Below are 15,495 nucleotides of genomic sequence, written 5' to 3' on the forward strand. Positions count from 1 at the left end.
TTAAATTATAATCAGTGTAGAAACAAATTTGGCAAAAATCAAAAGTTAATTGGGGTTGGGGGAGGAGGTAAAGCAGTAGTGTTTACCAAGATGGTCCAAAATTAAAGCCACCTGTTTTTAGGAAATCCTTCTTCCCTGTTTGGTCTTCCTTCTGTGCTAAGATCCAGGAGAGTTCACAGCTTCTCAAACAGTGACTGAGGTTATCATGCCAAGGTCACCGAGACAGCTGAGGAGGTGATAGCTTTTCCTTCACTTAAATAGAAAGCTTTTTAACTACAGCAGAAGCAGAAGCAATCTTAAAGTGAAAGCCAGAAATGAGCTGAGATTTGAGCAAACCCTGAGCAAATGGATGGAACGGGGATTTCTGTCTAATGCTTTAGGTAACATTTGCTCCCATTATTGTTGAATGAATTCTGAGACCTTTGGATCCTTCCTATAGTCAAACAAAACTTGGGGCACAAACAGATTGAGATGATTAGTAGCCTCAAATGTGTTTCTGCCAAGAGGATGTTGCTACTTATCTCCAACCCTCTTTCCTGATTTAGTTTATTTTCTCTTTGACTCAGAAGGTTACCCACACATTGGTTGTTTCCCTTTGGTTTCCAGAAAGCTTCCCCCAACAATTGGCTTTTCGACTGTGATAAAAAATTTTATGATACTAAAGCCAATGTGCCAGAAATACTTCTCCTTCTTCCTGAAATTAATGCTGAACTGGCACTCTTAGAGCAGAAACCAGAATTTGTAATTCATTAACATTGATTTCCCGAGCCCTTTCCAGCAGTAATAACTGTGACACACAGACAGACACGCTGTCAATCATTCTTATTATCACTGGAGCTGTGTGACCTTCTAACAGGCAGCTGGAGTGCAGTGGTAATTGTGGGGTACTGATCGAACAAAAAGGCAACGGGAGGATGTTGTTGTGATAGAAAGGCCGACCTGTTTGGGTCATGTGAAGTTACACCGCAAAAAACTCCAAAAGAAAAGGCCAAAAAGAAAAACTGTCCTGGTGAGTTTCTTTTGGCGCTCCATTGTGTGATCCCTGGAATAAACTGTAAAACAGTAAATCCTGTATCGATTTTGCTCAGTGCGTGCTCTGTCTGAGAAACTGGCCTTTTATAGCAGACACAGAGAGTTTATGGTTCCTCCACTAGCTTTGTTTTTTCCAGATTTCATTAAGAAGTTCAGAGTACATATTTATTTGTAGTGCGGATTCAATTCTGTGCCAAGGTCCTTTTTTATTTGTCACTCATTTATTATACAGTGCAGATTTTTCAATATTTCATTGTTAGCCTCCCAAATGCATTTTACTCTCACCGCTGGAAATTTCACAGACGGCGTTCTGCATCGGTGGTGACCTTCACACTAAAAGTTGACCTCGACTGGCTGATATTTTAAGTATTTCCACATTCATTTTCTGTTTAAAATTGTCCCATATGAAAACAAGGGACTGTTTTCAAACATGTTTATTCAAGGATTTCTAATTAGAAAAAAAAAAACCTCACAATTGCCTCGAGGCGACTGTTGTTGTGATTTGGTGCTATATAAATAATAAAATTGATAAAACTGAAAAAGCTGAACCTGCTGGCCACACATCCATAGAGTTGACAGTGATAATTGTCTGTTGGTCTATTAATATGACATTATACACAGTTTGAGCCACATGACCTGTTTGAGCTCTAAACGTTATAATTACATGTTCTCTTAAAGGGAACTCAGAGGTTGCCAGCATAAACTCCTAACTCAGAAAATCAGTAGATGGCACAGCTGTTGTTGTCCACTCCAGACTACCTGCCATATGTCTCTTAACTTTTTCCGCTTTAGGCTTCCGCTCTTCCTCGTTAATTAATAACTTGAGCATTAACTCTGTTGCAGCTAGTTTGAAAATTCTCGTTTGAAATTATGAACTCAAATCCATCAAATATTGTCGCCAAATTTGGAGACATCGCTCAAAGCACAACGTGGCATCTGTCAATGACAGGAGGGTTCCTTCTAAAGAAAAATAAATCTGGATTTCTCAGCAGTCAACCATAGAAGCCAGCTGCTGCTGCTGCTGCTGTTGCAGAAGGCTCAGCATTGATGAAAAGCTTCAGATGTTTATTGCAGATCTGAAAATGCCCTAACTCCCAAGAGACGCACCTGGCAGACACACAATGTGACTTTTTTATGGATTCAGCTTGCTTTGGAAAGCCATTTCTCTCCGAGACAAAGGAAATCATTTTACACCGAGATGACAGAAGTGAAATTGCAAAAAATGGTGATCAGTTTCTATTCTCACTCAGCCCCCATTGGAACAAGCCTTAGGGATTTACAGTGAGGCACAGCCAGAGTGACGGACTGCTGAGTGATTATTATGCACCTACCAGCTGAAGTGCCAGGTGAGGCAAACAGAAATTAATTCAGGGACTCTGTGAAGGAGACTAAACAATAGAGACGTTGGCAGAAAAAAACCATTGGGGAGTTTGAAAAGGAACAAAGGAGGTAAATTTGGAGGGAGGTGATTGTTCTAACGTTGGCACCGTTTCTTTCTGGATCCCAAACTGGTTTTTCATGGCTAAAATTAAACAAGAGTAAAGATTAGAAAGTAATACTATTAGAGCCTGACCCATTTAACTGATTTTATCAGCCAATATTAGCTTTGCTGGTTGGGCATTTATAACAGACGATAAATAAAAATTTAATAAGCAAAGAAGAGAATGACTGTAAAAACAAAAATATGCATCAACAACACCTTTTACCACCAGAGGGCACTAAGCAACCTGTTGGAAACAGGTATTTGGCACAAACAGGATAACCAGCTGATCCGAGCAGATTCTGGCGAGCTTAAACCAGTGAATAAAACATTATAAATGTTGAGAAAATCTGTGTATGTTTATTGTATATGACAAAAAAGAAAATATTGGTCAATATCTTGTAATATTAGATTTTTAAATTAACAAATATGGATATCAGTCTTAAAAATCATCTCTCTTAGGCTATAACTGCTTCTTCACTTCAGTACAGATTAAACCCAGGGGGGGTTTCCGCTCTCCTAACGGGTCTGAACTGTTTCCCCTAACTAATGGAAACTGATGGAGTTATGGAAACTCCCATCCAAATATCCATCCATCATTTTTGTAACTTTCCGAAACTGACCCGTGATTCACACCCACTTCAAGCCATGACTGGACAGCACTACATGGGTGAGAAAACAAGCCAGAATGCTTCCACTCTTGGTGAGACTGTTTACAGAAGGTATAAATAATTGGTCTAACAACACAAGCTGTTTCTCTGCTCCCACCATGACCCCGTTTAGGCTTGAGAAGAAGTGTCCAGGCTGTTTCTATCAAGAGTGGAGTCTTCCCTCTGGGGGGATCTGAGGGTCAGGCAGGAGGGAGAGGAAGACGAGACTGGAGAATGAGACAGATGTGCAAGACACAGAGGAACTCTGGGTACTTGGCAAACAAAAGCAGGAAGATGAGGAGGAGAAGAGGGGGACTACTGGATGGCCACGACGGAGACAGACAGAAATAAAATACCAGCGGTGGAGAAGAGAGAAACCATGACAAGGGATTTTCCGCAGATAAATGCTCTTCTTACCCTTCCCATTATACTGTTTGTATAAATGTAGGGCGCCAGCAGTTGAGGTGGTGGAGCAGCATGTCATGGGTGAATGTGAGACACTGCAATGGGCTTCCGGGATAACGACTCTATATAAATGCAGTCCATTTACCATGTGGAGAGGAAAATTACAGCCAGGCTTCAGCAGAAAACGGGCCCCTATGGGGGCAATCTGTCGATGAGCTATCACGGCTTGTTTGTGGGAGCGCCGAGCATTCGACATTTCTGTCTGTCGGGGAGTATCTAAATGAAGCACTTTCATTTAAAGTGGACCAACTGCGCTTTTCCTCATTTTCTGCCATACATACACGGTGACAATTGTGGATGCTCACATTAAACAAAGTTTCAAATAGTGAGGTCAGTGAATGTACGATAAATCCACTGAGACGAACACTGAAGCTTCAGATGAATCCAAACACACCACGGATCGACAGGTTATCCTCCTCTTCGATATTTGTGATGTCATTTATGATGAAGATATTCTTAATATGGTTGTCACACAGATCTGGAGTTTTTCCTTCCCACTGTCACTAAGTGCTTCCTCAGAGAGTGTCATTTGATTGTCGGAGGTTTTCTTTGTATTATTAAAACTGAACTCAATGAGCTGTAAATCATACAAAGTTACTGTAACAGAGTTCGAGACTAAAATAAAAGTTATGCCCAAAGTGCTGAGTTTAGCTGTTTGATTACATATAACGTTTCCATTTAATTTTCATACATAAGTACGCTGTAAAATGTTACATTTTATGGAATCTAGTCAAATGAAATGTAATTGGTTGGTAATAAATTAGGTTTATATCAAGTGCGTTTTCCTTAATGATTATTTTTTTGAGTTTATATAGCTCAACTGCATTTTACTCAGAAGTATTGCTCCATGTGTGTTGAGGGTGAAGGATATTTTTGAGTGCAGATATACTTCAAATGCTTTATTTTCAGCTTACATGAGCATTAAGAGTTGTGCTCTTACACAGATCATCAGTTGCTGGTTATGGATGGATGCTGATGGGAAGATGGATGTGATGATTAAAAAAATCTGGGAACACGCAGAATCAGCACAACTGCTCTTCTTCAACTGTAAAAACCACACTAGAATTCAGACTTCCATCTGTTTTTCCTCACTCTACAACCTCAGACAAGCATTTAATTTCAAAACTACAAAGATACAAACAGCCTGAAGCCACTTTCTGTCGCCTTATTTGAAAAAAGACAAAACCAGCTTCACACCACGGATTTACACACCATCGGGACACGTCAGCCGCTTTATGTCGGGTTTGAAACAAACGTCAAATGGCCTGGAGACGGCAAACGGTTGCATAGATACAAAGAACAAGACAAAGCTGTAAATCCAGAGGTTTGCTAAAAAAAAAAAACACCTCTTCTTCCCAAAGAAAAGTCCAAAACTGGCTCAGTGACAAATCTGAGATCTCTGGCCCCATGGTGAGATCTCAACAGGCACTCATGCTCGATCTAACTGAGCATTTTATCTTCAGTTTTCTCTCCCCTTCAGTCAGAATGGAAAAAAAGTTGCACTTTCCCTCAAATGTCCAAAGTTGTTGAGGGACTGCAGCAGTAAACAAACACACACACACACACACACAGAGCAGAGATCTGTGGTAAACACGTCAACTTGTCCTGGCCATTAATTAGAGCCCTTTGGCACCATCTTTGCAGTAAGAAGCCAGAACACAGCAGAGAACTGCATTACCATGGTGACTGTGGCCAAAATCTCATCCAGGATGTGGATGTGGATGGATATACAGCTGGACAGATAAATAGAGATCTGACGTGAGGAAATTATGTATACATCCAGACAAATCCCTTTACATTAAATTCCTCCATCAATCCTTGTACTTTAGAAAATGCTGTGACATGGTGGCGAGCTACGTCAGCATCCAATCAGTGATTTACACAGTGCTGAAGAAAGCCAGATTAACATTTAGCCTCATTCCCCACAGATTATATTAAGGGGCTTCAGCTGTAAAAAGCTCTCTTTCTGTCAGCTGGTTGTCCAGGACCGTGAGAGACCTCTGCCACGGACAGTGCCAAAAAAATGCTCATCTGTCTGCCTGAGAGACAGGAGGGTGAAAGAGAAAGGACAGCAGAAGAGGCACAGAGGGGAAAACACAAGCAAGGAGAAAGTTTGTCATGCAAAACCCGGAGTCACTCTATCACAAATTTAAATTGCGAGGCTTAGTCAGAGGCTCGGCACAGACCGGAGTGCTCTGAGGGCATTAATGAATCCAAGACCTTTAATGATCATCTTTCTTAGCACCCGGTACCTCAGAGAGCGATGGCACGAGTGCAGGAGTCCTTCTGCAAAAGTGTTAAATTAAAAGTTAGCCGAATCAAATTCTGACTCATGCAAATTCAGCTGGCCACTTAGCTTATAATAACCAATTATGTATTATGAATGAATTTTAATGCAGTGGACTGCTGGGTGCTGAAAACACAGGAATGATAAAACTGACTGCTGCGAATAATTATTCATTACAGTTCCCATTGCATGTTACTTTACCAAAGAAAGCCTGGCTGTTGCATCACTTGTGACAGTGCTAAAGCCCCAGTGCCCACACATTACACCTGTATTTGTTAGATTTAGAAACACTACATTTAGATGCATTTAGATGTTCTTATTTTGGTGTGAGAGCTTCAGCCATGCCATCTTTTCAGTGAAACCTACCAGTGTGTGGGTTAGTGAGCAGATTATTCAGGAGTCCTCTTGTTAGCTAAAAACTTACCAAATATTTCTTAAAATATAGGAAATAGAAGGAAATTCCAGAATTTAAAATGTACTAATGCCAACTGGTGCCTGAAAAAATGAATCCCATCATTGTAGAGCAGGACTAAAGCGAACTGACTCGAGGAGCTGCAGAGGACCGTGCAGAACTTCTCCTTGAACTCTGCAATTAGATCAGTGAAAAACTCTGCACACTTCAGTACCTCAGTTAAGAAACTTTAAAGTCTTTAGATATACTGGGAGCACACGTAAGTTTTACTGGGGATGTACATGTCAGTGGGAAATCTGCACCGTAACTTCATCATATCCGCAAACCCATCTGAAATCCTAAATCATAACCTACTGCCTGGCCTTGACATCCACTTCTCAAGAAATGTGACTACACCTTGGGCCAGTGCAACCACAGCTATTGTGATTGGTCAATTCAGTTTCCTCCAGTGTATTTCTACAGTTTTTGAATTTATCCATGAGAGAATAACAATCATCGTCTCAGTATGAGAAAATATAATCATAACAGAAAAACCTCCAACCATCAAATGACCACCCTTTAGCAAACAATTGGTGACAGTGGGAAGGGAAAACTCCCTTTTAACAGGAAGAAACTCAATTCCAATCAATTCAATTCAATTTTATTTATATAGCGCCAAATCACAACAACAGTCGCCTCAAGGCGCTTTATATTGTACAGTAGATCGTACAAAACTCGTCAGAACCCGATTAAGGGAGGTCCAGCCATCTGCCATGACCGGTTGGGGGTGAGGGGAGGAAGAGAGGTTAAAATGAAAAGGACAAAAAAGTGGCCTACCCAAAACATAGCCTCCTAGGTTCCCAGTGAGTGGGGACCCAGATGGGAAATAAAGAAATATGTGTGGCTCGTGGTAAATAACACAAAATACAGCAGCACAGATGTAAATGTGAGCAACAATGTTAGCTGCTTAAGTAGGTTACATCATTGGCTCTGCAATGAGTCTAAATCAGTAACACTAGTGCGGAAGTACTTCAAACCTGCATTCTGCCTAATGACCTGAAGGGGGCATCTCCTCTGATTTAAAATAAAATGGCTCATTGCATAGAGTTCTTTTTAACTGACTACTGCAGAAAATGAGTTTGTGGTCTCAGTTAAAAGTTTCAGGTATTTAGAAGTGCGACAATAAGGCGACTTGGGGTTTCACGGCTCATCCGAGGTTTGAAAGAGAAGAGACACCCTCCATGTCCACTGGGAACAACCATCATTTAACAGAGGGGGTGACTTATGACACCAACTGTCAGTCACCTACAATGCAGTCATGTGCCTCAATCCCCACTCACATTCTGGGTTAGATGAAGAACAGTATGGAGTTGATTTTGTAAAATTAAGGTAAAATGTGTAAAAAAAAGAAAAAAAAAAAAAAAAAAAAAGCAATATCCTTTGTTGCTTAATAAGGAAATCTTGCCACAACACTACAGTGGTTACTTCCATCACTCATTTCTATCATTTATATACAGTCTATGACACAAATTTGCATCAAACAACTAAGGAAAATTAGACATAAACCATAAACTTTTCCTTCATTTTGTGTGCCAGGTTTCTATTGGCCGATCGCCTACTCATCACCGCCTGAGCGGCACAAACCGTCGGAAATAACTTCAGAGGTCGGCGGCGCCGTTGTCACATCCTGTCTGAAAGCCCTTTAAGGGACCGCACAGACATTAAGCAGGTCTGAACATTAAAAGCAAAGCCCTCCCCAGCATTATTAATATTAATAAACTCCTCTTGACTACAAGAAAAACTCAACTGTGGACTCCAGTAACACTACAAGACTCCAAATGGAAAGGTCAGGATAGGGTTTTAAAATATGTCGGACAGAATCAGAGAAATCATCCTTTTCATTTCACAATCTTCTTCCTTGTCAGAAGCTGGCAGATAACCCCACCCCCCACACCGCTGCGAATCAGCCACCGGGGGCTCTGTTGCAGACTTGTGTTACGCAAGCCTGGGATAATTTATTCTCCAGGTTTTGCTTCAAGTAGAAATGAAATGAGGAGGGAGATGAAGAGGTCTTGTGAGGTTTCTTGGCTCTACGTCCACAACCACAGATTTCTTCTCTTTTTTGGCCATTTTGAAACTCATTCTGACTCAAGTGGCAGCACTCGAGGGGTTTCATCAGACGTCTTTCACATGTCCAGTTCTCTCTGCAACACCTGAAGCTGACTTTGACTGAAATCTTTCTCTGTATCTACAAAATGCACAGTAGTTTAATGGCAGTAACCAAAATGATCACAAATACAACAAAACTACTCTAAGACAAGGTTTGATTTACGTTAAAACTTTACCCAATCCCTGTTCAAAGCCCCCTTCCTCTATATCATTTCTAGACTGTCTCTTCCCTTTCTAAAGTCTTAGATCTGGCACGATACAACAGTCTGTGATATCATCAGCATCGCAGATCTTGCAGGCTTTGTGAATGATCCCTTCTCACAGCTGCTGCAAACCCCGTTCTGTGCTGAAGAAATTTAAACAAACAGCTTCGACACAAGCAAACAGCCATGTTTCCTTTCAGGCTCTGGTGAACTGTTAAAGATGTACAGTCATGGTTGGAGATAAGCTTCCTCAATCTGAACAAAACCAACGTAGAAATTATTTACTTCTAGCAATCCAGCCTGTTAGATGGGTATGACAGCTAAGAAAGGCCTCTCAGCCTCTTACTGCCACATGGTTGTAAGAAACCCTGGTGTGATTGTTCACTGTGCTTTAAAATCTGATGAACAGATTAGATCTGTTGTTAAGACAAGTGTATTTCAAAGGCTCTTCTGTAAGGTGAGGTAGGCCTCCAAGCAACATGACTTTGAGAGACTAATTCATGCTTTTATTACCTCTTGATTAGACTATTGTAATCCTTTAGATGTTTGCTCAGTTGTGACTTGAGGTACTGAGGTCTACAATCAGCTTGTCTTAAATATTCCTAGATCCAGGCTTAAAAGCAGAGGTGTCAGAGGCTTTTCTGGTGTTACATAAGAGCTGTCCAGTCTCTCAATCACTTTAAAACACTGTTAAAAACTAGTTTACAGGTTCTAGTTGAGCAGTCTTGTTTACTTGTATTTGATTTTTACTCTATATTTCTTGTCGTTTTAGTGACTGTTATTCACAGTGTATGTTTTGTACAACTTGTACAGAACAACGTGCTATAGAAATAAACTGTATGTATTTTTAATAAGTGACTGGGCGACTGAAAACATTTTGTCCTCTGTGGATAAAGTGACACATTGTCATTAAGCATGGCATCAGTAACTGGTGTCAGTCTATCATTGCACATTCAGCTTACTTCCCATTTCCAGTCGAGCTCATTAGAGCCGGTTCTGCAGACGGGAAACCTTCCCTCTGTCCGGTCTCCAGGTAACTCTGCCCTCTTGCTGTGTAGCTGTGAAACAAGCAGCAATGACGGCCGCTGTAAATATTAGCTAATGAGCTGCTGGTTTGCGGCGTCCTCACATTATTTGAGCTGCAGGAGCTTTTGTGCCTCGAAGAGCACAACGAGCTTTTCTTCATCTCCATTAAGCTTCAGTCCTCACTCCTGCAGTTTGTCCTGTGAGGCTGCATCATTTAGATCGGTGAGAAGGAAAACATTTCAGTATTTTTACTACATGATAACCTCTATGTTTATTTGTTTCATCTATGAATCACTAATGCACATAACATTAAAATTATCCAAATGTTTTTTGTTTTTAAATGCACATGTAAATCCTGTGCATTTAAGAGACAGACATGACTAATGGATCCATCAGCAACACTGCACAGTAGCCCGGACTCAGGAAGACCTCGGCATTAGACTTTGATATGAGCAGGATGAGCGGGGAGACAAAGTTCAAGCCCCTCATGGTGCATGAAACTTTAACAGGCATCTGAAAGATTAATAACACTCTAAACATGCTGTTACAGCTGAGCAGTAACAGCGTCAGCGGATCAGCGACTCGTTCACGAGTAAAACTGAAAGCTTTCTCACACCATCGGTTTTCACTCAAACGTCCCCTTTCTTGAGTATAATGACGCAGATGTCTGATTAACCTGGGAGAGGACTGCAGCGTTGGACAGTTATTATGACACTTCACCTGTGGGAACAGGTGGGGTATCTCATCATTATAACTTCCAGTGGAACTTCTGTTTTCGTGTGTTTGATATTTTTCTTAACAAATCTCATAAAAACATGAAAAACTACCAGCGTGCTACTCTCAAACCTGAGGCCATTAATCTCTGTTAAGGACACAGGATTATTTTTAAATTGACTGGATCTTGTGAAAAGCATATATTTCAAAGCATGTTTTTTTTTCACAACCTTGTTTCAAGGCAATACCATAATATTAAATAAGCCAGTGAGCTTTTAACAGCCACAGTTAGCTTTAGAAATAAAAGGTTGTTTTTTATTGGTAAACAAAATGATTCTTATATAGTGCTTTTCTACTCTGTATGCAACATGCCTCAATCATGAAAGCACATGTAGTACTTTTCTACTTGTAAGAGCTCTCTGTCTTATAGTCATGCACATCAAATGCTTCAGTATCTTCCCCATATAGACTACAGAGCCAGGGCTCTAACTACCAACCTTCCAATTACTTTACAACTTGCTCTACCCCATTCATACTTTCTCACTGCGAAGGAAAACACCTCAGGGCTTCCCTTCCCCTGAACCACCCACAAGCTTGCAGCACCTGGTATCCCCAGGCTGTCTCCAATCCTAGTACTAACCAGGCCCAACGCTGCTTAGCTTCTGGGACCAGTTTCACCACGGTGAAGTGGCTTTAACCACAGCACATCATTTTCAAAAATCATTCAAGTCAACTTAAATCCAACAGCTGGCTTTGGCTTTTTGTGAAATATGTTGACAAGAAAACAAAAACAAGCTTAATTTTTTTTTTTTTATTCACCCCAGGGATGAAACAAATATCTCAGCCTAAGCCTGGTCTAAGTTGACTGCCACCACGCTTGATGACACTGACCAGTGGCAGTGGCATTTATTTGTTGTGTCACATCAGTTTTGCACTAGTAAAATGTTCAAAGATAGTGTGAGCTAGAGCTGAGGGAGCCTGTAAAAACATGGTTATTGTTGGTTCCCTGACAGTAAACGGTGAGAAAACACTCAAATGAAAAAATGCTTCTTCTTCTTTTGCCTTAAGTTGCATTTTCCTTTATTCATTATTTACTCCAACTTCAGCAGTCAGCATTAAACAAATGACTTCTCTTGATTCCTAAACTGCAGCGAATGTCTGCCTCGTCTAGATGATAAGACCTCTATATATAGTAACATCCACATGGGGGAAAAAACGGTAGCCGCATGCATTAAAAAAGAGCTCCATGCTATAATCTCCCAGCAGGTCTATGAATAGCATTTTAAAAGAGCTTTAAAACACATTTTCACAGCATTGGGGTTTTTTCGTTTCTTCTTCTTCACATGGTGCTGAAACAGAGGGGCCCCGGGGCTTTTTCCCCTCGCTGTCAGAAAGTATGAATAACTGTTTACTGGGCTTAGCAGATGCCTCACAGTCAGGGGGAATCACTCTCTTTCTGCAGCACAGATGGGGACCCTCTCCTCTACTTTCAGCTGCACCCAATACGCCAGACTTCCACTAAAAGAAAACGATTGGTGGGGACTCAGTGCGGTGTGTTCGGGTTTTCTTTGAACGCATCTGGTTTCTCTCCCTAATAGGGAGCTTGATGGGAAAATCTTTTGGTGCAGACAAGAGGTGTCACAGGAAACCGCTGCTGTGCGTCCTTACGTCATGGGAATATAACTTGTTGTAGCAGCATCTGCAGCTATTCCGCCATCTCTCCAGTCTGAGTACATGCATAATAATATTTATTTTTCTTTGGCTTTTTATTGCAACAGACTGGGAATTTTGGAAGGACGATCATGTCAGAAAATGTCCATCTAAGTTTTGCTTGGCCTTACAGCGCTGACAGCTGTTACATGGCAGAGGTCCAGGGGACTGTGGGCTGAAGGTCCTGGCAAGACACTGACCACATCCTCCAGCATACAGCAAGCTTAACTGGCATTAAAATGCCACTAAAAAAAACTTTCTGCAGTGTGTTAGACACGGCCTTTTTCATTTATCCACCTCAGGTGTACAGAGGTAGCTACTACAAAAGAAGTCCTTAAAAATCAAAACCTGGGTAAGCTGGGTATTTTCAGTGAGTGTCAAGGTGGTGCCAAAACAATATAACAGCTCAATAGATCGTGGAAAGAGTCTCTGCAACTGAACTCCTCTTCATCACCGAGTCATTGTGTGGATTACACCTCCCTGATTTTGATGGTGCTTTGGATATAGGCTGTTAAAATGGCTCAGAGTCACAAGAGCAGGTTATTGAGGTTCAAGTTAAAACTGAGCATTCTGTCAATACAGAGCAAAACACAACCCATCCATCAGAACATCTACATCTGGCACCCCACAGAAACCTGATTTCATACATGATTTTACTCTTGTACCAGAAAAAAAACCAAAAAAAAAAACCCACTGGCCCTGATATATAGGTCAGGTCTGTCCACTGGGGCATGATGCCATGATACAACACTGCTTATCCTCCCTTCAGTGCATGAGTTATGAGATATGATAGATGTTCCTGACACTTCCTAGAAACACGACTGTGTGCGCTCTGCAGCTGGGCAGTGCAGAGGAGCGCATTAATACAACAGACCAAAGCAGGGGCATTTGCATTTGCAGATGTAAATGTGCAGCACGGAATCAGAGAATGGCATCCTGCTCCAGTGCGCATATATGAAGATACATGGAAAACAACTCTGGCTGCAAAGAGCTGTTTTTATGTGAAGCAATTTCTATTACAGACAGAACGAGGAGATTTCAGTGATAGTTAAATAAAAGCAGCCAATCAAATACTCACTTAAAACCCCAACAACAAAAAGTTTCAGCACCGCGAACTCATTTATATCCATCACGCTGCGAGAATCCAGTCAGACTTGAATGAAAGCTCAGCTGCAGCTCCGCGGAAATGTACATTTAAAGCGATCCATACTTGAAATTATCCCAAAAGAGCGTGTTCCATCATGCTGTCAGAGAAGGAGGGTGTTTTTTAAAGGGGGGAAGAAAAGACGCCAAAAAACGAAGAAAAAGGAAAATAAATGAAAAGAAAGAAATCGGATGCCAGAGCGCGATTATGGACTGTCCTCGTGATGATCGCGGAGCTTCTCTGTGCCGTCAGGAGTCAGAGCTCAGGACCGTAAACCCGTCCTGCATCCTCAGGAGGGAGGGGAGGGGAGGGGGCGCAGTCACACCGGATCACATAGTGTTTACCAATTAATTCTCAGCAGGCGGCTGGAGACATTTAAAAGTGAGACGCGGAATTGTAGTTGATATGTAAATGACATAATAAGGATTCATCAGGAGCAAATAAAAACAGGTCACCCCCCCACCACCAATAACCTCCAATAACAGGCCTATTCTGTATTTGAACACATGCTCACATAATTCGTCTTAAAAGAGCTTTCATAGTCTTTTCAAATGAAACGAAATAATTATATTTGTACGTTTTAATTATCGTGTAGTTACGATGGTCTAAATGTTGCTCCACTTTAGGTGACAGCGACCCAAACTTTTTTTTCGATGAAGCAATACTGACCTCGTGTGGTTTCTTTTCACACTGCACCCTCAATCAGTCTGCCTGGATTAACAACAGAAAATGATTAAAGCCTTGTGTAACATTAAGATTACGCAACAGCTGAGCGCACTCAAATTCAAATTAAACATGTCCTGATTGTGTTTGGATTTAAAGGATTTTGAGGGGAAGCCCTTTCAGCCCTCCCCCCATTTAGTCTATTTAACAAAGTGGATCAGCCAGTTTATCAGTTGAATTAGGGTAGAGTATTGTCATTGCTCTGTAGTTAACTGTTACGGTCTATCATCAGCTCTGTTTTGCATGCTTAAGGTGCAGCAAATAATTTTTTTGTCTATAAAAAATAGTTATTGTACTCATAAATATACCCTGATTACTGTCTTCCGACAAACTGATGCATTGTCATAAGCTTATTATTAATCCATTGAAAATACATAGGAGTAGGCACAGTTTGTGGATGCCATGTTGAATATAGTGGTCAAAATGGATATCTGCCTACTTTTGTTTTATGTATGCAGTTAGAGACTGGCAACATACATCCTCCTTATTATGTCATTTATAAATACACATATGTTTATCCATCTATTACTGTTACACCATGTGCAGCTATCACTGCTGCTACATCACTGAGAGCAATAATCATAGTCAGAATATCTGTATTTATGAAGGAAGATTAATGCTATAACAATGATGAATTAAGCACTTGTTAATACCTTATTAATACCCTAGTAAAGCTGAATAGTGTGACATTATTATAAACTCCAACCAGTTTGATTTAATTCTCACATCAAATGAGAGTTTGTTTGCTAAGTGTCCAACAATGTTAGCTCTATTTCAAAGAAAATGTATGCAGGATAAAAGCAGCTAGCAGAGGCTAACAGCTGCAAAAATATCAGTTTTGACCTACAGAAAAATGTAGGATATCCTCAACAGCTCACCTCACCGCTACTGTCATTGGATAGAAGTGAGCTCCACTGACTCATCAACTGGGACTCCTTTCACAAAGATTTACAGCCTCCTCCAGAGTAAATAGACGTGGGCAAATACTGCGAGCTGAGGTAAACAGCAGACTGACAACCTAACTCACTACAGATGAATGGCAGCCACTTATTTGTCCTACAGCAGCTACTGTAGATAGGATTATGCACTTGGCAGGGGTAAGAAAATAAAATTTAGCTGACAGTGAACTACTGACATCTAGTGGTGAGATTTTTAACAATGCACCTTTAATTTATACTGAAACTGGTTCTACTCTTTTGAGGTTTTAGCCCACTAACCAGACCTTTTGCAGCTTATTTTAATATTTTGCTTTTGGTTTTATGTCTTGATTGACACCAGTAAAGTTACATTTTCACTTTGATCCTTGTACAAACAACAGCCTCCTGCATTCCTTATCACATGGGCAACAAAATGTTGCAACAAGAGCAGGAAGATGATGCTGTTATCCATGCTGAAACTGTTTCTGGCAGTTGGTGTGAAAGCTGTGAGCCTGAAAGGACGAACAGTAAATCAACAACAAAAACCAGAAAAGCCACATGTGAAATGATTTTGCAAAGAAATA

At 40.8% G+C, this 15,495-nt stretch overlaps 1 protein-coding gene across 2 annotated transcripts in view; it reads right to left on the reverse strand.

Annotated features, from left to right (window-relative positions):
- Positions 1–13,600, reverse strand: part of LOC100706976 (receptor activity-modifying protein 3) — a 35,438-nt gene extending 21,838 nt beyond the window's left edge. Inside the window, exon 1 of one of the 2 annotated variants that reach the window (XM_003459493.5) lies at positions 13,206–13,600. In XM_003459493.5, the coding sequence (XP_003459541.2) occupies positions 13,206–13,257 (52 nt within the window). In that variant the 5' untranslated portion in view covers positions 13,258–13,600. Of the gene's footprint in view, positions 1–9,639; positions 9,662–13,205 lie in introns of those variants that run through there. The other variant, XM_005465064.3, reaches the window with a different exon arrangement.
- Between the last annotated feature and the right edge of the window lie 1,895 nt (positions 13,601–15,495).

This window comes from Oreochromis niloticus, linkage group LG9 (assembly GCF_001858045.2).
Source record: "Oreochromis niloticus isolate F11D_XX linkage group LG9, O_niloticus_UMD_NMBU, whole genome shotgun sequence".
Taxonomy (NCBI): domain Eukaryota; kingdom Metazoa; phylum Chordata; class Actinopteri; order Cichliformes; family Cichlidae; genus Oreochromis; species Oreochromis niloticus.